This window comes from Trachurus trachurus (assembly GCF_905171665.1).
Source record: "Trachurus trachurus genome assembly, chromosome: 13".
In the NCBI taxonomy this organism is placed as follows: Eukaryota; Metazoa; Chordata; class Actinopteri; order Carangiformes; family Carangidae; genus Trachurus; species Trachurus trachurus.
This window is the reverse complement of record NC_139892.1, coordinates 21447393-21471473: the sequence shown is the minus strand read 5'-3', so window position 1 is coordinate 21471473 and position 24081 is coordinate 21447393. Positions and strand designations below refer to the sequence as shown.

The 24081-nt window shown below is 44.1% G+C and overlaps 1 protein-coding gene across 3 annotated transcripts; it reads left to right on the top strand.

Annotated features, from left to right (window-relative positions):
• The first annotated feature begins 917 nt into the window (after positions 1 to 917).
• Positions 918 to 19912, top strand: dgkd (diacylglycerol kinase delta). 3 transcript variants are annotated; one of them, XM_083985272.1, is made up of 31 exons: positions 918 to 1067; positions 5196 to 5306; positions 6211 to 6291; positions 9663 to 9767; positions 9883 to 10015; positions 10248 to 10354; positions 10451 to 10576; positions 11062 to 11164; positions 11261 to 11423; positions 11596 to 11704; positions 12522 to 12661; positions 12768 to 12852; positions 13157 to 13251; positions 13354 to 13453; positions 13683 to 13995; positions 14187 to 14354; positions 14669 to 14797; positions 14982 to 15078; positions 15456 to 15566; positions 15692 to 15788; positions 16029 to 16136; positions 16233 to 16346; positions 16453 to 16587; positions 17474 to 17646; positions 18008 to 18119; positions 18212 to 18304; positions 18533 to 18652; positions 18759 to 18876; positions 18987 to 19117; positions 19310 to 19409; positions 19778 to 19912. In XM_083985272.1, exons 1-30 carry the CDS (start codon positions 930 to 932, stop codon positions 19397 to 19399), a joined length of 3705 nt encoding a protein of 1234 aa, XP_083841398.1. In that variant the 5' UTR covers positions 918 to 929; the 3' UTR covers positions 19400 to 19409; positions 19778 to 19912. The 3 variants fall into 3 exon arrangements, with proteins under 3 accessions (XP_083841398.1, XP_083841397.1, XP_083841399.1); XM_083985271.1 differs by having other exon boundaries at positions 14627 to 14797; XM_083985273.1 differs by lacking the exons at positions 918 to 1067; positions 5196 to 5306; positions 6211 to 6291 and adding an exon at positions 7062 to 7347 and having other exon boundaries at positions 14627 to 14797.
• The last annotated feature ends 4169 nt before the right edge of the window (positions 19913 to 24081 follow it).

The window sequence follows — 24081 nt, the reverse complement described above, 5'->3', positions numbered from 1 at the left end:
GGCCTGTCGACCTGTTACATAAGCTAGGATGTTAAGATGTAATCGTACTGATCCCAGAGGAAAGGAAAGTGTCACAGCAGAGACATGTGTGTGTGTGTGTATGCTGTTTGTAACTTTCCCTTTTTCTTGTTGGTGAAACTGGATCCTAGAGAGAACCTAATCTGGAAGCCTACACCCCTCTACTGACCTGTTTCTGAAGACACACACATAGTGGACAATGTACTGACTTACATTCTCCCAAGGGATTTATCTCGCTGCTCTCTTATTGACCTCGACCCTCAGAAACATCCTGCTGGCACCCTACATTTGAGACTCCTGTGAGGCCATCTGAGACCTTCTGAGCCGCTTGTGAAACCCTGACACACTATGAGACCCTGCCAGACCCTCTGAGCCTCCTCTGCTTCACAGGGAAAGGGTGAAAAGTTTGGGCTAGTTTGGGCCACTTTGGCACTGTAACATTAACACTCAGATTCAAGAAAAATAAACATTAAAAACAAGAACATTAAATTCTTATTCCATTTTCAATAAAGAATAACAGTTACAATCCATTGGGTCCCAGTCAGGACCCCCAGAGATCTCAGGGAGTCCACAGCACAGAGCTTTGTTTGTTCTGAGGTTATTATCAAAATTATATTTGTGCATATTAAAATTTAAAAATCCCAATTGGATAATCAAAATGATGTATAAACAAAGAGAATAGGAACAAAAACTGTTATGTATGATCTTCAATAGATGTTGAGCTCAGATAAAAAAAAGCACAGAAGCTTTGACGAAATGTGTTTTAGCTTTCGCGTAAATGTTTTGTTGTAATGTCTCTGTGTGGCCACCAGAGGTCGGTAGTCGCCCCTGAACGCTGTCCCTGCGCTGGCCGCTGTCCGCCGCTGGGGGGCGCTCCGTGTACTGGTCTTCCTCCGGGGTCTGATGGCAGGATGGCGGAGGCAGGGGGACCGGAGTCCGCCGCGGCCCGGTGCCCGGACGAGTCATCGGACAGCGAGCCGGAGCAGGAGCCCGGAACCCCGCAGAAACTCATCCGAAAAGTGTCCACGTCCGGCCAGATCCGCAGCAAGGTGAGTGGCGTCCAAATCCCGCCGTGTATCCACCCGCTGTATCTGTGGTCCGTGTCGGCTTTCATTCAGCGGCGGTGGGCCACATCCAGCCACGGGCTACACCACGGTGAGCCACGGACCGGACGATGCACATAAAGCCTTTACTAAAGTGTAACACTTTCACTTTTGGACCTATTAAATCTGGTGTTATAAACCAGATAAGGCAATGTACGCATAATAAGGATCCGCTTTTTAAAAAACGGCATATAAAGACCAGACCGAGGAGTTGTTTTTGTAACAAGTTAACTTATGAGTGACACCTTTAATCACATCCTCTTTTAACCAGTGAAAATATTTAAAATCAGAGGCATGCGACTGAAAATCAGAGCTGCAGCTTTGGTGGATGTGATGAATCCCCCCCGAGTTGAAATAGTGGATGTGTCTGAACTTTGATCTTCTTCACTCTTTGGTTTGAATTTGTTTTTGTTTTTTTTACTTTACTTTTTTTTTTTTTTAATTAGCTGTGTAAAATTAAAATCGTAAGTGATTTGAGCGGAGTTTTTGGAGCCTCAGTCCATCGAGCTCATCGTTGTGGGTCAGAGTCACACAGCTGCTGAACTACACTCCCACTAAATGACATGAAGAGAAGTAAAATAAAACTCTGAGCTGAGTCTGATGTCCAGGTTCAAAACTACAGAGGAGACATGTATCGTGTGAAGACTCGGGTCTAAACTTGTGTCTCTTCTGCCATAAAGTGTGGCTTCAAGTTCCCCGAGTAACTTAAAAGAAACAAAAAGCAGACTGTGGCCTCGGGGTAAAGTTTAGCCCGGACACAGTTAATAAATACATAATATATTATATCCCGGGTTGTCATGGAAAAGCTAGGCTAACTCCGGCTAACTAGCTCCTGCTAACCGGAGGTCCTCAGGCCCGATGAGCCCCGCTGTTTCCCACCGCCGCCCTCCCCCTCCAGAGGAGGGCTACACAGCGGGGAGGACGGTTAAGTTGAGGCCGGAGAGAGAGCTCTTTCTCCGGCCGGTGGTAGAGCTCAGAGGGCTCGGTTTGGTTCTGTTGTGTAGCGGTTTGTTGTGTTTTAACGGTTTCTAACGGTCCGTCCGCTCCGTGGGATGTAACGGTCCCTGCTCCGTGTTCACCTGCTCTCTGAGCGTTCGACCGTTACCAGGTGATAAGAGCAGAGAGTTGGTAACTACGGAGACTGAGCCTGGTTATGTGTTTGTTTTATGTGAATAATCAGATTAAAGTGGTGCTGTGTTGTTGCAGTGTAGTTTGCTTGGCTCTTTACCTTTGAGTGTGGGATTTTCCAAAATAATTAAAATTTCTACCTACAACATGTTCAGTCAAGTTTCCATTCTGTGGAGAGAAAAAATATGTTTTCACCTCAGTAAACAAGCTGCCAGTACTTGATGATTATGTTTCCTATTCCTATTGGGGATTTTTTGTTGTTGTTATCAACATTTTAGTTGAGAGTTGATATGATCAACTGGATCAAACAGATAATTGGGGGAAATATTACACATGCTTGTCTTGTTTTGTTGTTTTTATATTCCGTAATCCTCAAGTGGGAGAGCTAAAGTCTAAAACCTCCAGACCACCACAGTCTTTGGTGTTACACAGTCAGCCATTCCTTGAATAATGAGATTTATTCTTTAACAGAAATAATAAATCACCCTGTCTTTGTCTTAAATTATGTTTTGTGAAACACCAAGTGACAAAGAAACATACACAAATGGAAATTCCTGCTGCTTTGACAATATTACCCATATATAAATCTCTTATTAAACAGTGATTAAAGTGAGACTCACTTTGATACACTTGGTGTGTCTCTGACAGGAGACATGGACCTGCATTGTGTTGCCTTTAAGGACACGGCAAAAGCTTGGAATTGTAGTGAATAAGCAGATACAGAGCCAGGTGGAAAACAACCAAGAAGGCCTTTACTCTCTCAACTGCATTCACAAGGCTGCTTTGAATGTGTCAATTCAAATCTATAATACAAAATAAAATTCATTATTTTGGACTCAAACAAACAAGTGTTGTCATTATCAATGATTTTGTCAATTATGTTTGTGTACACACTTTAGCATCACATTGTTAAAAGTAAAAACGAGTTGAAAAACTGATCCTAGCGTAAATCCTGGCCTTAAAAGATGAATCAATCACTTAAATAGTGTTGAGTATCTGTTGATCGACCAGTCTGTGAAGTGACTTGCATAGTGTGAATAATAATCTGGTATTATAGTATTCATTAAGTAAATTCTCTCAGTAGATTTTCAGTTTTTTTTTTTTTTTTTTTTTTTTTTACTTCAGATGAAATCAGTTTAGTTTTGTCTGTATTGTGATAGTCAATATCAGTTTAGGATTATATCAAAAACAATTGAAAAGCTTTCACTGATAAAAAAAAAAGAGACTTAAATAATACCATGGTGGTTGATTTATTTCCCTCACACACTCTATTTTATAATAATCTGAGAAGTGTTGTGCAATACCGCAAATCATCTCCAGATAAGACAACAGCACCAGTGTTATTGTGGAGAGATGGCGGTTTCTTGTGCTGAATGCCCGTATTTCTGTCGGGCCCTGAAGGCAGCAGCAGCTGGTTCACACTGACGTGGATGTTTTGAGTCACAGGAAGAGAGTTTTGCTCGGAGCCACTCAGTTTCTATTTAAAGCTCCTGTTTGGGAGATTTCACAGTGAGAGTCAAAAACATGAGAAGTGAGTCATGTGGGAGGAGAGGAGAGCGAGCTGGTTACTGAGCTCTGAATCACCGTTACACCTAAGTAAAGTTCTTCACTAACATTTATTGAAACCTGTGCTTTTTTCTCAAAACTACGTACTACTCTAACTTATTTCACCAAACCTCTGACTCTTCTTGCAAAACAAACACCTCAAAACAGTTTTATCTGAGCTCAAAATCAAACTTGTTTTCAGATCACATACAAACCAGAATAAAAACACCATTGATAATTCCTTGCACGCTACTAAAAATGTAGAAACACATAGTAATTCCTGAACTGTTTAAATGCAGAGAGGTGTGAATGTGTGACTGTGTGAGCTTGTTTGTCTCTATATGAATATAAACGGTGCAGAATGATGTACGTTGGTGTGAGCTTTATCTCAGTTTCATCTCATCATTAACAAAGTTTGAACAGGTTTGAGTTGTTATCTGAACAGTTTGAATGCAAACATGGTCACAGTCTAGTCTGAGTTCTTAAAGATCAGATGGAAACAGCTTGTTATAAACTTGTTCAACTGGTCAAACTGAACATTGACCGGTAGTTTTCACCTGTTGTCATGTGATCAAAGCTCCTGTCAGGTGATGATCACTCTCAGTCTGTTGATATCAGTTTAATCATAAGAAAGACGTTTTAGTTGTCTCCTGCAGTGAAGTTGTTCACTTTATTAATTGAACAGAAACACGTCTTGTGCAAATGAGTTCAAACTAAGATATAGCCTATATTTTTATTAAATTTATAGAGCGCTTTTCACCTGATCAACAAGTCTCAAAGCGCTTACAATTTAAAATTTCAACATCAGAAGCAGAACAGAATATAGGCCTAGTAAAGAAAAATCAACAAAAAAATAGAAGTTGGAAATGATCAAAGAGATGAATAAAAATATTATTATTAAAATATAAGCAGCCCTGGTGTAAACAATGCAGGCTGCGCGGAGTTGTTGCGTCGCGCCACGCTGAAAAAAAGTTGTCCCCACGACAAACAAAAACACCAGAAGTCTAACAGTCCACATGTTGTCGTGAAGTAAAATACAACTGATCAAAGAACAATTAACCAAAAGCAGCAAAAAAGCAGCGTGTGTAACAGGCTACGCTTGTGCACGCTCATGTTGTTACCACCAGTAACACTTGCAATGTTTTACATAACAACAAACTGTGATGTGGTTTTAAGCTGTGAATGTGATGTTATCTCTAGAGAAGACGTCTCACTCAGTTTTACCACTGACACACTCGGTTTGTAACAAGGTGTCAGTCAGTGGAGCTGCTTCACTCACACAGGGTCCTGACAGACAGACAGACACTCACACACACCGGCTCATAAATAATGATGAAATGGTTCCTGTTGATTAAACTGTGTCAGTGTTGTGGCTCATGTTGAACCCCCCGTGTGTTACAGACGGTGTTGAAGGAGGGAAACCTGATGAAACAGACCAACTCGTTCCAGCGCTGGAAGAGACGATACTTCAAACTGAGAGGGAGGACTCTGTACTACGCTCAGACCGCCAAGGTGACTGCTCCCAGTCCGCTGCAGAGGACGCTGACTCAGGCACCCCGCTTAGTCAGATTCATTGATTATTTTCATTATTGATTAATCCACCGGTTATTTTCCCCATCAATCCTCACTGTTTGTCAATAAAAGATGTAAAACAGCATAAAGTGACCTTGCATATCAACTGTTTGGCATTTTATAAGAATGTAAAAAAGAAAAAAGCTCACACATCCAAAATGCAGTAGGTGAGTCTGAAAAAAAGAGAACTGGCAACACTCTCTTCTCCCAAAATAGAAAATATATTCATTCAAGCGCTACATATTAAAAAAGACAACGTTTCGAGCGACTGGCTCTTCGTCAGGTCAATGATTTGATTTGAATCACTGACCTGACAATGAGCCAGTCGCTCAATATGTTGTCTCTTGAAATATATGTGGCTTGAAACGTTGTCTTTTTTAATATGTAGCCCTTGAATAAATATATTTTCTATTTCAGGAGAAGAAGACAGTGTTGCCAGTTCTCTTTTTGCCTATTTTAAAGAATGACCAAAATAGTTGGCAGTAAATTTTATGTCAATCACAGAATTTGAGCTGGGGTAGGCAGGATATGTTTTAAAAACAAAATATTAACTTTATTTTAAAGAAAATTATGTTTTCCTATTTAGCTATCAACAATCAAATCTGTTTTGGTCTGGGGGTTCCTGATTTGATTGGTCAAAGATAGGCGTGTTTTCAGAATAAATCCTGCCTACCCCAGCTTTAATCAATCAAACAAATAATTGTATGATAAGTTTTAGGGGGATGTTGATGTGAATGTTGTTGGTGTGTTACTGCCTGTCCATTAATCCTGAACGAGAGGACAGACTGATCTGGGTTCAGTCTTCAGGTTCACTCCTAAGTGTGCGTCTTGTCTCTGTCTCCAGTCGATCATCTTTGACGAGGTGGACCTGACTGACGCCAGCGTCGCCGAGTCCAGCACCAAGAACGTCAACAACAGCTTCACTGTGAGTCTGAAAACAACTTGTGTGTTCACATAGAAACACGCAGACCCTGAACGCCTCACTGGACCAGGAGACATTTCACACTTTCCTTTAAAAACCAAAATAACTAAGATCAGGTTTTCAGTTTCATGTTGCACTCAAAGGTTTTAGAGACGTCTTCTTTCAGTCCCAGTTTTTTGGAGGAGAAAAGTTCAGGAAAGGATCCAACACTTAAAAGTTCTTCAGAGTTTCCCCCTCCTCCTCCTCCTCCTCCTCCTCGTCTTATTTTGGTAAACTTTGTCACTTCCTGTTAGTGAGGCTGAAGAGTTGACTTTGATGTGTATTTATAGAGACTGGGGGCTGTTAAGCTGCAGGGTGGGGCTGTGTGTGTGTGTGTGTGTGTGTGTGTGTGTGTGTGTGTGTGTGTGTGTGTGTGTGTGTGTGTGTGTGTGTGTGTGTGTGTGTGTGTGTGTGTTTCAATGGTCAGGCTGCATCAAACTGTAAACATGTGACTGAGTGTATTTATAGGAAATGTGAATGACGCTTTCACCGGCTCTTATTAAATCCATCTCATTGTGTGTGTATGATAGTATAGGGAATATATGTATACTACTACACACATCTGTGTGTTCGTTCACTGTATCTCGGGGCATCTTCCTCAGTGTTGCTCCTCATGATCCCCCTCCCCCTCTCCAGAGGAGAGAGGGGGGTCGGCATGACGACAGACAGGAAGTAGGTCGATTTATACGAGAGGATGTGGGAGGGGCTAAAGAGCAGCAAGAGGGAGAGGCAGAAAGAGAGCAGCAGACGAGCGACAGACCATCACAGTGGACTAAAGACCAGAACCAGAGCTTCTGGAGACCGGACTCTGCCTGGATCAGGACTCGAACCAGGACCGAGTGACCCGAAACCAGATTTCAAAGTGGATTTTTAGGGATCAGCCGTGACTTCAATCCCAGTTTGAACCCCGTGTGTGTGTGTGGTCTCAGGACTCAAGAATGTGGTCTCTGTGTTGGTGCTGAGCTTCAGACGGACGTTCCTCAGACGAAGTGAGAGTTTCAACAGGAGTTTTAAAAGCGGGTGAGTGGAGTGAGCGTAGGGAGGTCAGAGGTCGCCTGTGTCTCGGACGTCAGAAATGCGTCACGTAGACAACCGCTGATTGTTCAGGGTCATTTCTCAGATTGCACTAAACCCAGCGAGTGGTTGGATGGAGCAAATTAAAGACACAGTGATGACATTTCATCTCAGTTCTCAGTTGTATTTTACTGCTGTCTGTTGATTGAATGTGGAGGGAGTTACCGTTACCTGGCTTTTACACCATCGCTGTTGTTCATTCTGATTGGCTGAGAGGTGTGGATTGATTTAGTCTTCTCCACACCTGTGGTTGTTACAGACTAACTCACCACGTGAAGTGAGTACGATGATGTAAGACGTATGTTCTTGTACTTCCAGTAAATGTTCTTAATGACATTTATGGAGGAAGAGAGAGATTCCTGGTTTTGATATTTAATTGGCAGTGGAAAACACATATTTGTTATTTTAGAAATACACGTGGAAGGCTAAACTGATCATTAAAATGACTGCAGACTCATTTTATGTCTAATTGATGAAACTAGCGTCTATATTTCTCTACACAGTGAGAGTCACCGTCCACCTCAGTGAATTTTAAAATGCAGTAAGTGGGAGAGCGTCTCAGAATACATGACTTTGCATTGGTTCCTTCCTGTAAATCTTTTTGGACATGTTGTCAGTGTGACCCATCACAGCAGCAGAGTCACAGCTGAATCAGAGAGGTGGAGTCAGGAGAGAGAGAGAGAGAGAGTGTGTGTGTGTGTGTGTGTCAGTCAGTGTGTACTAGCTTTGTGTGGCTGTGGTTGTGTTTGTGCGTAGGGATCACAGTGGTGACTCCGGCCTCCGGCTCCAGACCGTCACATGCTGAGCTCAGAGATGAAGCTCTTTAAATATTTGCTCATTATTTCCAGTCGCACCAGTTCAGCGCCATCATCTGTTTGTTTATGGTTAATGTGATAGGAGCTGCAGGTGGAGGTGACGCTACCTGCAGGTTCACTCTGAAACACACACACACACACACACACACTGACACACTGAGTGGCTCCTCATCAGCTAATGATGCAGCTACTTTAGAGGACAGCAGAGTCTGAGCTCTGCTTTATTTCTAGTGCTCCTCTCTACACGTCATCAAGTGTTTTAGCACAAAAAACTAAACAAAAACACATTGAACGTTACAGTCTTGAGCTAAAAACAACCAAAAGGCTGCAGACTAGATTTCAGCAGAGACATATCAGGAGTCGTCATGACCTGAACCTGCTCTGTTTAATGCTTAAGAGCTCTGCATGTTGAGGTCTGAGCAACAGGGTCGACGAAGATGCTTTCAAAAATAAAACCAGGACAGTTTGTTATTTTGTTGAACTTCAGTTAAGGTTTAATAAACACCTGCATCAGACCAGTATTTGCTGTGAGCCTCCTCTACCTTTAAACCAGCTCCAGTTCTCTCTCCAGTTGACCTGCTGCTCACGGTTGGTCAGGTTTCTTGTCTTCAGGTAGCTTGTTCCCGCATCTTGGAGAACCTGAGACTGAGTCCACGCTGCTGTGACCTGGACTCTGTGGGACCAGGACTCCTGATTCTTCTGGTCTCTGGAGAAAGTTGTTATGACTCTTTTGAACTCGTTGTCCTACTGCAGGATGAATCTGGACCGATCAAACTAATCAAATAACGATGATGATGATGATGATGATGATGACAATGACCAGTGATATTGTCTAATCTAACCAGGAATCCAGACTCAAGTCAGTCCGTACCAACCAGACAGGAAACCTGCTTCAGTCTGTATTTAAAGATGAAACAGATGAATAAGTGTAAAGGTTTATCTCGTATACATATAATACGTATTTCATACGTATGTATGTATATACACATTAGTCTTCAGTGGTATCTGTTTGAGCAGAAAATCAGCCTCAGCTACAGTACAAGAACCTCAAACACACCATCTGCTCTCAGAGTAAATGTAGTGTGTAACGTAACATCAAACTAAAACAACGTTTTTTGTGTCATTAGAGACACTGAGCAGAAAACTGTGTGTGTGTGTGTGTGTGGTGGGGGGGTGGAGGGGGGCATCTGGGTCTATTCCTGTCGATGTGGGAACAGAAGGTTCATTGTGGAGCAGCTGAACAGGAAGTGGACATCCGCGTCTGTTTCTCTGGAAAATGCAACACACACTGAGTCGCGCTGTGTGCGTGAGCGTGTGCGTGTGGTGTTATTCCAGTCATATGCTCAGAGGAACCAGCTTCATGTTTTAAATAACTCTGACAAACATGAGGGGCCAAGTACTCAGTGTTAATCTAACCTCTGTGTGTGTGTGTGTGTGTGTGTGCAGGTGATCACCCCGTGTCGACGTCTGATTTTGTGCGCAGACAACAGGAAGGAGATGGAGGAGTGGATGGCAGCGCTGCGCAGCGTCCAGAACCGACAAAACTATGAGGTGTGTGTGTGTGTGTCTGTGGTGTTAGCAGTTAGACCAGTCGTAGCCCCGGGAACACACACACACTGACTCTGTGTGTGTGTGTGTGTGTGTGTGTGTGTGCTCTCTCCACCAGTCCACCCAGTACAGCATGGACCACTTCAGTGGGATGCACAACTGGTACGCCTGCTCTCACGCCAGGCCCACGTACTGCAACGTCTGCAGAGAGGCTCTGTCTGGAGTCACATCTCATGGCCTGTCCTGTGAAGGTACGCACACGCACACACACACACACACACACACACACACACACACACACACACACACACACACACACACACACACACACACACCTCTGTTTGGACTCACCTGTGGAGAAACAGATTTATTTCCGTCATGTTTTCCTTCGATGAATCTGTTTTTGCTTGTCTGCCCTCAGCGTGCTCAACAACTACTGTAGTATTAAACCGTGGGTTGTGTGTGTGTGTTTGTTTGTTCCAGTGTGTAAATTTAAGGCCCATAAACGCTGTGCAGTCAGAGCGACCAACAACTGTAAGTGGACCACACTGGCTTCCATTGGGAAAGACATCATTGAGGACGAGGACGGGGTGAGGTCACACACTCACAGCAATAATTTGTTTCTAATTCAGCCGTGTCATCTGACCTCTGACCCTTGACCCCTGACCCCTACTCTCTCTCCCCAGGTGTCAATGCCTCATCAGTGGTTGGAGGGGAACCTCCCGGTCTCAGCTAAATGCAACATTTGTGATAAAACGTGTGGCAGCGTCCTGCGTCTTCAGGACTGGAGGTGTCTGTGGTGTAAAGCCATGGTGAGCTGAGACTGATGGACGGACTGGAGAGTCACGGGTTTCTCTGTCTCTTCCCACACGGAAAGAACCTATAGGTTTTGCAACATATATGCAGCATATATGCACAGATAAACTGCAATAGGTTTCATATATGCGCATATATCCTCATGAGGATATATGCGCATATGATATATGCACATATATGAAATCTATATGCAGTTTATCTGTGCATATATGCTGCATATATTTTAGCATATATGCGTATATATGAAAACAGCCAATTTTATGTATGTCACATATATTCAAACCTATATTAAAACCTATAGGTTCTTTCCGTGTGGGTTCTGATGAGAGACAGAGACCAGAGTCTGTCCGAGCTACACTCTTTGCTTCCTGACTTAAAATCCATTTTAAATCTCATGTGTCTCTTTTTCAGTGTCTTTTTTACATATAGGTAGTAGATAGAGGTGATGATTTCTATCTCAAGTTGTCCTTCTGTCCTCCAGGTGCATTCGAGCTGCAAGGAGCAGCTGTCCTCCAAGTGTCCTCTGGGTCAGTGTAAAGTGTCCGTCATACCTCCGACCGCGCTCAACAGCATCGACTCTGACGGTGGGCGTCCGACAAACACACTCATCATCATCAGCACATCCGAGTCTGTCAACGGCTCACACTGAGGTGAACACTGATCCACTGCTGTGTCCTCAGGTTTCTGGAAGGCGTCGTGTCCTCCGTCCTGCACCAGTCCTCTGCTGGTGTTCGTCAACTCCAAAAGTGGAGACAATCAGGGCGTCAAGTTCCTGCGACGCTTCAAACAGCTACTGAACCCAGCGCAGGTGTTTGACCTGATGAACGGAGGACCACACCTGGGGTGAGAGACAAAGTCAATGTGTCTGGGCTCATATCCAACCTGTGGTCCTTTGCAGCATCATCCTCTCCCTCTCTCTTCCCTGTCTTTCTCTCACTGTCTGATCTGAATAAAGGCAAAAAAAAAAAGTCCACAACTTGTCTTATATTATAATCTGTCTGTGTGTGTGTGTCAGGCTGCGGCTGTTCCAGAAGTTTGATACGTTCAGGATCCTGGTATGTGGAGGAGATGGCAGCGTCGGGTGGGTGCTGTCAGAGATCGATGCCTTAACGCTACACAAGCAGGTACACACTCACACACACACACACACACGGTTTGATACTTTAGGTTGTAAGAGAGAAATTTAACAGTTGAACGTGACATGATCCAGATCCAGAGGACACACCCACACCTGTCCTCCTCACCTGTCTCACCTGATGTCCATTACAGTGTCAGTCCGTCTGTAACAGTTCGACATGGAACGAGTAACTGTGACCTCACACGGTTACACATGTAACTACACTTTGATGAGACAGAAAAGGACTCTGTCAGTGTGAGTGCTGGGTCACCTGACAGTCTCGCTCTACAGACAAATAAATCACTGACTCAGAGCTCTGTGATCCAGAAGGTTCAGCTCTACGTCTGTGCTCCCTCAACAGCACCACCTGTTGCCCCGCCACCGTCCTGCCATACTTCACTTAGAATCATCTGGAGTTTCACAGGATTTTTGATGCAATGTTAAAACACAGCTCTGTGTGAACTTAGCACAGTTTCAGGGTTATTTCTCAGTTATAAATAGTAGCAGTTGTTCTGGTTTTGTCTGACCTCCAAAGATCCTCAGTGTCCTGGTGGTTGGACAGTCTGAGAAGCTGTCACATCTGCTTTTAGACAATTCAATATAATATATTTAATTGTCTAAAAGCAGATGTGACAGCAGTGTATACATTATATATTTATATATTATATAAATATATAATGTATACACTCATACTTAATCCTAAATAGTCTAAACCTTGTGTAAAGATTAATAATCTGTGATGTGCACAAAACACTTAAAATGACAGGAAATATGGCTCAGCACTGTAACGTGTGAGTTTAAACGTGTGTCTCTGTCTGTTTCAGTGTCAGCTGGGCGTTCTCCCTCTGGGGACAGGGAACGATCTGGCTCGGGTTCTGGGTTGGGGTTCAGCCTGTGACGACGACACTCAGCTGCCTCAGATATTGGAGAAACTGGAGCGAGCCAGCACCAAGATGTTAGACAGGTAATGTGAGGTCACACTGGTTAAATGATGGTGCCACATCAAGACTAGTAACCTTCACATTGAGCCCTAAAAACTGTATTTGTTTTTTTATCTCCTCCTGCTGCAGGTGGAGCATCATGGTCTATGAGACCAAGTTCCCACGGCAACACTCTGCCTCCACTGTCACTGAGGACTGCAGCGATGACTCTGAGGTAACAGGAAATGACATCATGTTTTCAGAGTGCAGTGAGGATGCTGAAAAGTGTTGGAAATAACAGATGTGTCATGATTCATTCAGCTCCTGTAACTTGGATCCAGTTTGTCCCTCAGAGTCTCACTCAGTGGTTTAACGTGCACGAACACAGAGACCGGCACCCAGCGTCTGACGTTAACATAGTTTATACAACATTTTAAAAACAAAAGAGAAGAGAAATAGTCAACCTGGGTATGAATAAGGAAGATGTTTTAAACCTTCCCAGACTGTCCTGACCCTGGTGTTCGTGTCTTCTCATCCAGGTCCAGCAGATCCTCACATATGAGGACTCAGTGGCTGCTCACCTGTCCAAGATCCTGACCTCAGACCAGCACTCTGTTGTCATCTCCTCCGCCAAGTAAGACCAACTGTTGTGGTCAATCTGCTTGTACTCTTCATCTTTTTATGCCTAGTTTGTTAATTGACATCTGTGTGTGTGTGTGCGTGTCCTTATATTCAGGGTTTTGTGTGAGACGGTTAAGGACTTTGTGGCTCGTGTTGGAAAGGCTTACGAGAAGAACACAGAGAGTTCAGAGGAGTCGGAGGCCATGGCCAAGAAGGTACAGCACTCTGTCGTCTGAATTTATACTGTTGAGTCAGTGTTAAATGTTTGTCTTAAATCGTGTCATGTTTCAGTTGCTGACGAGTCATGTTTCTGCTTATTTTGAGTCCTTTTCTGTTTCTGATGAGTCATGTTTCTGTTTCTGACGAGTCATGTTTCAGTTGCTGACGAGTCATGCTTATGTTGAGTCCTTTTCTGTTTCTGACGAGTCATGTTTTCTGTCTCAGTGTGGCATCCTGAAGGAGAAACTGGACTCTCTGCTGAAGACTCTGAACGAGGAGTCTCAGGCCACCACCGTCCTCCCTTCAGTGCCTCCCCCCACCATCGCCGAGGAGCAGGAGGAGGGTGAGGGAGTCCTGCTGCCTCCCCCTCTCCATCACCCTCCTCCTGTCCACGCCCCACCCTGCTCCGCCCAGTGCTCCCCGCGCACCAACACCTCCTCTTCGTCCGCCGCCCTCTTCAAGCCCAGGGAGCAGCTGATGCTGAGAGCCAACAGCCTGAAGAAAGCCATCAGACAGATCATTGAACACACCGAGAAAGGTCTGAGAGACCCTCCAGACGTCACACACACACACACACACACACACACACACACACACACACACACACACACACACACACACACACACACACACACACACACACACACACACACACACACACACACGCATGCACACACACAGAGTGTCTCGGGAGGGGGAGGTCATTAAACCCTGTTCTCTGTTCTCCAGCTGTGGACGAGCAGAACGCACAGACCCAGCAGCAGCAGCAGGTGTTCTCCCTGAGTCGCGCCGAGGAAGAGGAGGGTCTGGTGGAGGAGGACGAGGAGGAAGAGCTGGAGGAGGACAAGATGTCCCTGCACTCGTCCTACAGTGGCAAACACCGCAACACACGCAGAGGTGAAAAACGCTGCACTACCTCTGTCAACAGCTGCAATAAGTGTAATAACCCGACAGTCACAGGTTTAGATCCGTCACTCACAGCTGAATGAACTTCCTATCCGTGGTTTTTGTGCAACGGACAGGAAATCAGTTTGTCATCAATAATACTACTAATCATGCAAACATGAAACTTAGACCAGTAACTGGAAATGATGTGTGCATGTGCTTTCCAAGAACGACGAGCTCGGTGTATCTGAGGTCACGTCACCTTTCTGATTGTCTTTGTCCAGTCTTGTCCAGGGGTGTGAACCTGTCTGTAACTGTCTCCTCAGTCAGCAAGACGCCCTGCGAGAAGCTGATCAGCAAAGGCAGTCTGTCATTGGGCAGTTCAGCGTCACTTCCTGTCCAGACAGGAAGCAGAGAGACCATGCCCATGCTCAACGCGAAGATCCTCTATCCTGGTAAGAAGCTCTAAGGTCGGAGAAACTGCCACTGACTATACGAGTACTGATGTTGGATTCTTCTGGTGTTGCATTTGTAGACATGCTGAAAAATGGTTCATTCACCAAGAACTTGACGAGAACTGTTTTAAATCGTGCGACGTGTCCATCACTGCAGCGGTCTGATGTTCGTCTCTGTGTGCAGGTCTTAGAGCAGGTATCTCAGGCTCGCTGTCCAGCAGCTCTGTGATCAGCCGACTGTTGGTGAACGCCGACCCCTTCAGCTGTGACCCTGATAACATGTGAGTCTGTCTTCTTACAGTTTAGATTATAAACGTTTAACTTAAACCATAAATGAAGTAAGAACTAATTTTACCCTTAATTTGATTGAGATAGATGTGTTTTGAATGAAGCATGAATCCCATCTCCTGTAAAGGAGGCAGTTCTGCTTTAGAGAATATAATGATCTATTACTGATACAAACAGGTTCAAACAACTACATGGACAAACATTTGTCTTCTTGTGTTGTTTATTTATATTTCATCATTGTGGGTGACACTGTAAATCTGAGCACTGCTCACTCAAATGAGTTTGCTTTTACCATCAGCTGCTGTGTGTATAAATTGTCCTTTACCTTTTTGATTGACATTAACCCCAGAGTGTGTGTCTGTCTCTGTAGGGACTGCTACACTGAGAAGTGTGTCATGAATAACTACTTTGGTATCGGACTGGATGCAAAAATCTCTCTGGACTTCAACAACAAGAGGGATGAACATCCAGAAAAGTGCAGGTACAGCAACAAACAAATCAATCTTCATGTCTACTTCTTATACAGAAAGAAACACTTTTAAAAACTCTTCTCTGTTTGACCGACTTCAACACTTCAACACTTACGCATATGACTCACATTTCCAGGAGCCGGACAAAGAACATGATGTGGTATGGCGTTCTGGGAACCAAAGAGCTGCTGCACAGGACCTACAAGAACCTGGAGCAGAGAGTTTTACTGGAGGTGAGGTTTGATTTACACCATTAACCACAAATGAAAGTTCAGTAGTAGGAGTAAAGTAGGTTCACTCTCACCCAGAAACAACCAGTGTTGACTTCTCTGTACGGATTAGATCTTTTCTATGATCTCAGTTTAGAATAAAAAGTAACAGGCCGATCAATTGTATTTAAATAATTGTCAATGTGACAGGACTCCAACACAACTGTGTGTAAAAGTGCTGTGTGTGTGTGTGTGTGTTTGCAGTGTGATGGGCGTCCCATCCCTCTCCCTAGTCTACAGGGTATTGCGGTGTTGAACATCCCAAGTTACGCAGGAGGAACCAATTTCTGGGGAGGAACCAAAGAGGATGACGTAAGATGAGCTCCAGCCTGTCGTCATCTCGGCCACCTGCCTCCTCTACCTGTCTGTGATGTCACAACACTTCCTGTCTCTCCCTTCTCTCGTCAGACGTTCACTGCTCCGTCCTTTGATGATAAAATCCTGGAGGTGGTGGCGGTGTTTGGCAGCATGCAGATGGCCGTGTCCCGAGTCATCAACCTGCAACACCACCGCATTGCACAGGTAAATACTCACCAACCTGACTGCTCCTCCTGTCTTGTCTCTGTCCACACACCTGTCTGTCCATCGGAGCAGGCTCACAGTCTCCTCGCTGTCTCTCTGTCCCCAGTGTCGGATGGTGAAGATCACCATTCTCGGAGATGAAGGTGTTCCAGTTCAGGTGGACGGGGAGGCGTGGATCCAACCTCCAGGATACATAAAGATCATCCACAAGAACCGAACCCAGACCCTGACCAGAGACAGAGTGAGTACCGAGTTTTAACCAGAACAAAGAGATCAGATCACATCACCCCGGTTCTTAAGACCTTACATTGGCTCCCAGTCAGCTACAGAATAGATTTTAAAGTTCTGCTACTGGTTTACAAATCACTGAATGGTTTAGGTCCAGAATACATGAATGACATGTTAGTAGGATATAAACCCAGTAGAGCTCTGAGATCTACTGACTCAGGTCAAATAGTGGAGCTCAGAATTCAGACTAGACATGGTGAAGCAGCATTTAGCTGTTATGCTGCTCACAAGTGGAACAAACTACCAGCAGAACTGAGATCAGCCCCAACTGTAAGCACTTTTAAATCCAGGTTAAAAACATTTCTCTTTTCACATGCCTATAGCTGAGAACTTAAAACTTTATCTATTTTTTTTTTCTTTTACTTTTATTTGCTCTTGCTTTTAACTCTGTTTTTAGTGTTTTGTTTGTTTTTATTCTGTCTTATGCTTCTTTTTCTTTAATGTTTTGTCTTTATGTAAAGCACATTGAGTTGCCTTGGTATGAAATGCGCTATATAAATAAAGATGCCTTGCCTTGCCTTACCGCACTCAAGGGCGTTTGTTTGGTTCAGGCCTGAGGCTCTTCATCGTCCAGTTTAGTTGATCCAGAACCAGACTAGTCCATCATCCCTGAAATACAGAGAGGTGTTTATCATTTGAAGTCTTACTCTTCTGTGTGATGGACCCGCCCCCACCTGTCTGACTCATTTTGAGACAGCTGAGTTCAATAAATTTTTTCGTTACATCATAGAGAACTCATGGGACTCGTCTCACTGTCAAAGAGTTGAGCTGCTCACAACGAGAATGGTTCATCAGTCAACAGTGTTTTTTTTTTTTAATTTACATCTTGTGTGTTTCAGGCTTTTGAGAGCACCCTGAAGTCATGGGAGGACAAACAGAAATGCGAGTTTCCACGGACTCCCCCTCCGCAGCCCCCGCAGCCCCCCCTGTCCTCTCAGCCAGAGATCGTCTCCGCAGAAGAAGCCTCGCTCGTCAGTGAGTTCGGTCAGGCAGCGGGAGCGCTCATACACAGGTAAACACGGTGGTCGACGACTGATTCATCAGCTATTCAGTTATTGTTTATCTTATGATGATCCATTAATTGATCAAATGATTTTACTGACGGGACAGAATCTGCTGGAAGATTTGCGTATATATGGGGGGTGTCAGAATAACTTTGTTGTTAAAACTCAAAGTGTCACAGACAATCTTCATCATCATCATCATCACCACAGATCAGTGTATTTTAAATTGTTTAATTCAGACCAGACTTTAGTTTTATTATAGAATCCGTGGGATATTTGTTCATTACTGATTCTCTTGTATCTATATTGATAATAATAATAATAATAATAATGATGATGATTCTTTCTGTTTTTGCTTCGACCCTTCAGTATCCGTGAGGTTGCTCAGTCTCACCACAGTATGGAACAGGAACTGGCTCACGCTGTCAATGCCAGCTCAAAGGCCATGGACGTGGTCTACGCAAACTCCAAGAGCTCTGGGGTACGAGACACAAGGGTTTGGTCTTTACTGTCCTGCCCTGGTCTTTACTGAGCTGTCTGAGGTCTGACCTCTTGTCTCTTGTCTGTGTGCAGGCTCTGAGCTGCAGTGTGGTGGTTCACATGGTCAGTAACGTCAAAGCTTTGCTCAGTGAGACTGAACTGCTCCTGGCTGGAAAGATGTCAATGGTAACGTCACCTCTGTCTCTATATGTGTGTGTGTGTGTGTGTGTGTGTGTGTGTGTGTGTGTGTGTGTGTACAAAGTAAACTGTGTGGTCATTCTTTTAAATCACAACACCAGGACCGCTCACCGTCACTGAGTTCACGTATTCTGCTGTAGATTCTGGGCTCACAGGTTTTCCTCCTCCCTCTGCTCTGGTCCTGCTCCTCACCGTTGTGTGTCTGTGTGTCTGCAGCAGCTGGATCCTCCTCAGCAGGAGCAGTTGAACGCAGCTCTGAACTCTGTGGCTCAGCAGCTCCGTCGTCTGGCTGAAGTTCCCTGGCTGTGTCCCGTCATCGACCCTTCAGACCACGAGGTAAACCAGGACTTGTCAGACTGAACCTGAAGCAGGATCTGGACTGAGATTTGCAGGATTTGACAGGTTTGGTTTAAAAACTCCCCGTCCCCTCTGCCTGTCTCAGGGTCCTCTTATCGACTTCTCCAAACGCAGCCGCAGTGCCAAGTTTCGTCTTGTTCCTAAGTTCAAGAAAGACAAGAACAACAAGAACAAGGAGACGTGTGCAACTCTCTCGCTGCCAGGTGAGCTCTCTCCTTCCCTGTCTGTCTCTGTCTGTAGTTTCTCCGTGCCGGTCTGTTCCCTGTCGGTCTGAACCACTTCCTGTTGGTTTCTCTTCATTTCGGTGTCTTAGTTCACCAGTGGGGGACTGAGGAGGTGGGGACGTGGCTGGACTTCCTCTGTCTCACTGAGTACAAGGACATCTTCATCGGACACGATGTCCGCGGAGCTGAGCTTATCCACCTGGAGAGGAGGGACCTGAAGGTATCACACGCTGCATGGAGGACTCACTGTATGAGAGACGATTGTGAACTGAGGGATGGAATGACAGTTCTGTGATTTTTGGAGCTCATTTGATCGCGTGTGTGTGTGTGTGTGTGTGTGTGTGTGTGTGTGTGTGTGTGTGTGTGTGTGTGTGTGTGTGTGTGTGTGTGTGTGTGTGTGTGTGTGTGTTAGGACCTGGGAGTGACGAAGGTGGGTCACATGAAGAGGATCCTGCAGGGCATCAGAGAGCTGAACAGGAACAGCAGTGCCAGCGAGGCCTGACTGCTGCCAGGTCAGTCAACCAGCATCATCAGCCAATCATATTCATTAATTTAGTTATTCACATATCTATTTAAAAAAACCAAGTCTGAAAACATTCAGCTGCATTTACATTATGTGAAACGGGACACCCTAGGAAGCTGAAGAGCTTTTTGAGAGGGGCCCAGGCACAAAGAATAAGTAACACATATATAATACAACACATTTTATAGTAAGGCAAACAATAGTACATATCCATGTAGTTCACTATAGTCACAGGTCTATGAAAAACTCACTAATACAACATCTGAATGTATATAATATCTGTTAATAATTTCATAGATGTTTTATCCTCTGTCAGGTCTGGTCTCAGTTCACTGATCTAACTTCTTGTTGTTGTAGTGGCCACTGCCTGTTCTTCTCCTACCTCCGCTGCTATCGACCACCTCATCAACCCCATCTGAGTGCCGACCTCTGACCCTAAACCAGAACTGGGTCCTTGACATTATACATAGAGACTTTTTTTGCGACTGGACCTGGACCTTTTTTTGTCTGCTGAGTGGTCACCCTCCAAAGACCGAACCAAACGTCCTCACAGTGAGACCAGATGATCCACTAGTGCCTTGTCACCTCACTGACCAACCAATCAGCATCCAGGATGTTGAAGGTGGAGGTCTAGGTGTTCTGTCTGCAGAGGACCGAGCCATAAAGTGACGGAGAGTGTGGGCTGAGACAACACGCCTGTCCTCGTCTGCACGAAAACACCATTAAAAAGACCTTCACCTTAACAGTTTGTTCATTATTCAGTCCCAACAGCTCCCTTTATATATATTTTTTTACAAAGCTCTGAGGAGGAGTATCAGCTGTGGAGAAATTGACCCATAAAAACGTAAAGACAGTGAGGACCTGATGAATCCAGATCAGATGAGCTGGTATTAAGATCTGTCTCTATGGGGACAGCGGCCTCTGGACCAGGAACAGCTGCTTTAAAAACAGCTGTTGTTTCTCCGCAGCAAAGACTCAAACTGAACGAGCTTAAGGCGAGGCAGTTTTCTATAGACGGTCACTGGACCTATATGACACCCTCACCTCACACAGGTGTCACCACGATGTCATTGTTTTTAAGAGATTGACATGATGATACAGGTGAGATGATCCCAGCTGTTCATCCATGAAAAACAAATCCTGCACACACGGTTGAAATTTGGTTTTCAGTGACTGACAATCTGCTGATATTCCCTTCGTGTAAGAACTCACACCTTCATACGTTTACTTGAACAAACAGCAGGTTCACAGCCACATTAACACAGAAAGAGTTTGTGCTGTTATTTGGAGATTATTTGCAGCCTGGAAACTTTCACCAGAGACAGTTTGTTTGTCACATGTGGACAAAGCTGGATCAGGGCAGGGAACCAGATTGTGACAGGGTTGATCACTGGTTTCAGTGATTCAGTGAGATTTTCATAGCATTGTCATGTAACAGTGCAAATTGTGTGGTGAAAGTGGGCAGTGGGCTGAGCAGACCTCTACAAGTCCAAAGGGGAATAAGACAGGGTTGTCCCCTCTCTGGTCCGCTACAGTTTGGACCTAGAACCATTATTCTGTAGAATCAGGAACAAACTTAAAGGACTGTCTCTGTGCCAGTAAGAGTCTGCTTATTCAGACGATGATGTCAATATTAAATCACTGTCCAAACAGACATGTGCACCTCAGTGGACTGCCTCCGCCTGAGCCTCTCCCCCACTTCAGTTCTCTGGGCCGGATGTGAGGCAGGACACCCACTCCTCCTTTAGGGTTGCAGTGAAAAGTGAACAGCGTGACAATGAACCTGGTTAAGGACGACTTTGAAAACCTAAACCGGGAGATTTGAGCAAGGCTGTCAAACTATTATCCCTCAGCTGTCATATGGGCTAAACCACTGTTCCTGTTCAGGTTAGACGAGGTGTGGCGGGGTTTGAGTCATATCTGAGATGCTGGTGTCACCCTGCATGTGGCTTCTGGAGGAACCAATACTACACAACTTCAGGACACAGATATCAATCAGATATTTTAGATTTGTTACAGCGTGAAAAGTCTCTGGGTTCTGTGGTGGGCCGTTGGGAGGTTATCTCTGAGGACCCCAGACTCATGGTGTCCTAAATAGCTGGTGAGGAAAAGGTGTGTCCGTGACCTGCTGAATTTCAAGGAAGCAGGCGGAGGGTGTCGAGAGCACAGATTGTGTTGCTGCTGGTCCTAAATGTTGAATATGTTTATCATCAGTCAGTGGATAAACTGGATGCATTTCACGTTGCTTGGACAGTGGAAGCAGTTCTGCGCTCCAGTGGAGAAAACTGCTTTTTTGTCTGTTTTTTTCTTAACATTCATTCATGCTCAGCTGGGATCATCTGTTCTGTGTGACGAATAACTGTTTCAATAGTTAATAGTGTTTAAAGTTAAAGTCTCCTTCTCTGTGTCCCACTCTCGCTCTGTCAGTCCTAAGGGGGCTAGAGTCCAGATGTTTCAGGGACCAGATGTTGTTAGTGTTGTAAATTTCAGTTGGACTGAAGCTTTTTTTTTTTTTTAGATTTATCTTTGATGTGTTGAGATGAACTCTAGACTGAACTCTGCACCTGAACTCCTATGATGACGAAGTTGACAAAGAGTTGACTGAAGATTCGGCAGCGACAGCTCACAAGCGTTTTCATCCCGTGGAGCTTTCTGTGAACACTGATCCGCTGCTGGTTCCCGGTGTTGGATCCCGTTCCCGTGTCATGTTAACGTCATAACAACATAGTCATCGAATGCTTTTCCTTGAATTTGACTCCTCTGCTGTGAAACCCCTGTGACGTTCACAGGAAGAGTGTGGCCTTTTATCAGCAGCTGGTGCCAGGTCAGTTTGAAGTGAGGTGAAACAAACAGCTGTAATCAATCAGTTCCCGGACACATGGACGATACTGTACCAGGATCAGGACCAGAGGAGCGGCTCCACAACTCTGGTGCAGCACCACATGGATCATGATTGAACATGAAACTTACAAACCAAAATATATCAGACTCTGCCTTAAACGTACCCTCGATCACATATCTGCCAGTTCAGACCTCAGCTCCACTCTGCTCAGTGTCAAACAGGAAATATATTTTATTACTGAGAAAACGGTCACTGCCTTCAGTCGCGCTGCCTCACAACAGAACTCAGTGTGTTTAATTGAGATTGACATCATAATGATTTTAGTTCACGTTTAATCCAAGTGGTCGGATTTCAGTTTTGTTTATAATGTGGAAAAGATCAAAACTTGTTGAACAAGTTCTCTTGATCATGTCGTGTGTGTGTGTGTGTTTATCTCCATGTGTAAACAGGATAATAGTCTAAGTTCATGTATTAAGATATACGTATATACATCCATCTTGTTCTTACATGTTTGTATCTCGTTCACCAGGATTCACATCCTGTAAAAGTTCTTATGTAAAATGTCTTGAGGAGCACAGATGCTCAGAGAAAAGCTGATATATTTTTGTTTTAGAAACAGCTGTATGACCTTCACTCTGCGAACAGATGTGTCGCTGCAGCAGAACGTGACAGGTGTTTGATAAGTGTAACAGAGTTTAGTTTGTGTAGTGATTTAACTCTTAGTGTGCTGACACCTTTTAGCTCCCCTCAGCACTCTGCTGCAGTCAGACCATAGTTTCTTATTCTGACCAATAACAGATGTGTCGGTGAAACACATCAGTGCCTTGTTTGAGGACCGGGGTTTTGTCCTCTGCTGTTTGTCCCATATGACACACATCCCACGAACTGTTGTCTCTGATCCATCCTGTGTATTTATTAGATAATTTATACATTAACGATGATACTGTACGCTGTCATACCTCTGTTTGTACATACACCCCCCTGCAGGGTCGTCAGTGTAAATACATTCTGTCTTGTACAAAAAAAACAAAAAAACATTCAAACATCTGTATGAAATAAAGTTGATGTCTCCACTGTGCAAACAGCTTCTTCTCCTGTTTTTTTTTAGATCATACACAAGCCAGTGAGAATAAAAACACCACTGCTTCATGATACACTACATAGAAAAATGGAAGATGCAGCGTTGAGAGCCTGGAGCTCCAGGAATGTTTGATGGATTGATTCCTTTATTATTATTTTTATGTGTCACATGAAAACGAAATTTAGTTTCACACATCCACCACTCAGTGATTCAGTGCTATATAGGATAAAACTAAAACTACAATTTCATAATAGGCAAAAATAATTAATCATTTGAATCAAAAGTCCTTGGTTAAGCATTTTAAGCAGTTAATTCTATGTAATAAAGAAAATATATTTTACAATTTCTAAAAAAAAATTTACATTCACAGCTCAGTAAAAGTAACAGTTGATTGTACTGTAATATGTCAAAAGGTAAAAAGGACACTACTCAACGTATGTATGTGCACACACACACACACACACACACACACAGTACATAAGGAAAGTATTCAGACCCCCTTCAATTTTTCACCATTTGTTATATTGCAGCTTTATGTTAAAATCAATAAAATTCCTTTTTTTCCTCATCAATCTATACTCACCACCCCATAATGACAGCACAAACCCTCACACAAACATGAGTATTCAGACCCTTGAAACTCATTCAGGTGCCGTCAGTTTCTTGTGTTCATCTTTGAGACGGTTCTACACCTTCATCTGAGTCCAGCTGTGTTGAATTAAATAGTTTGGACATGAT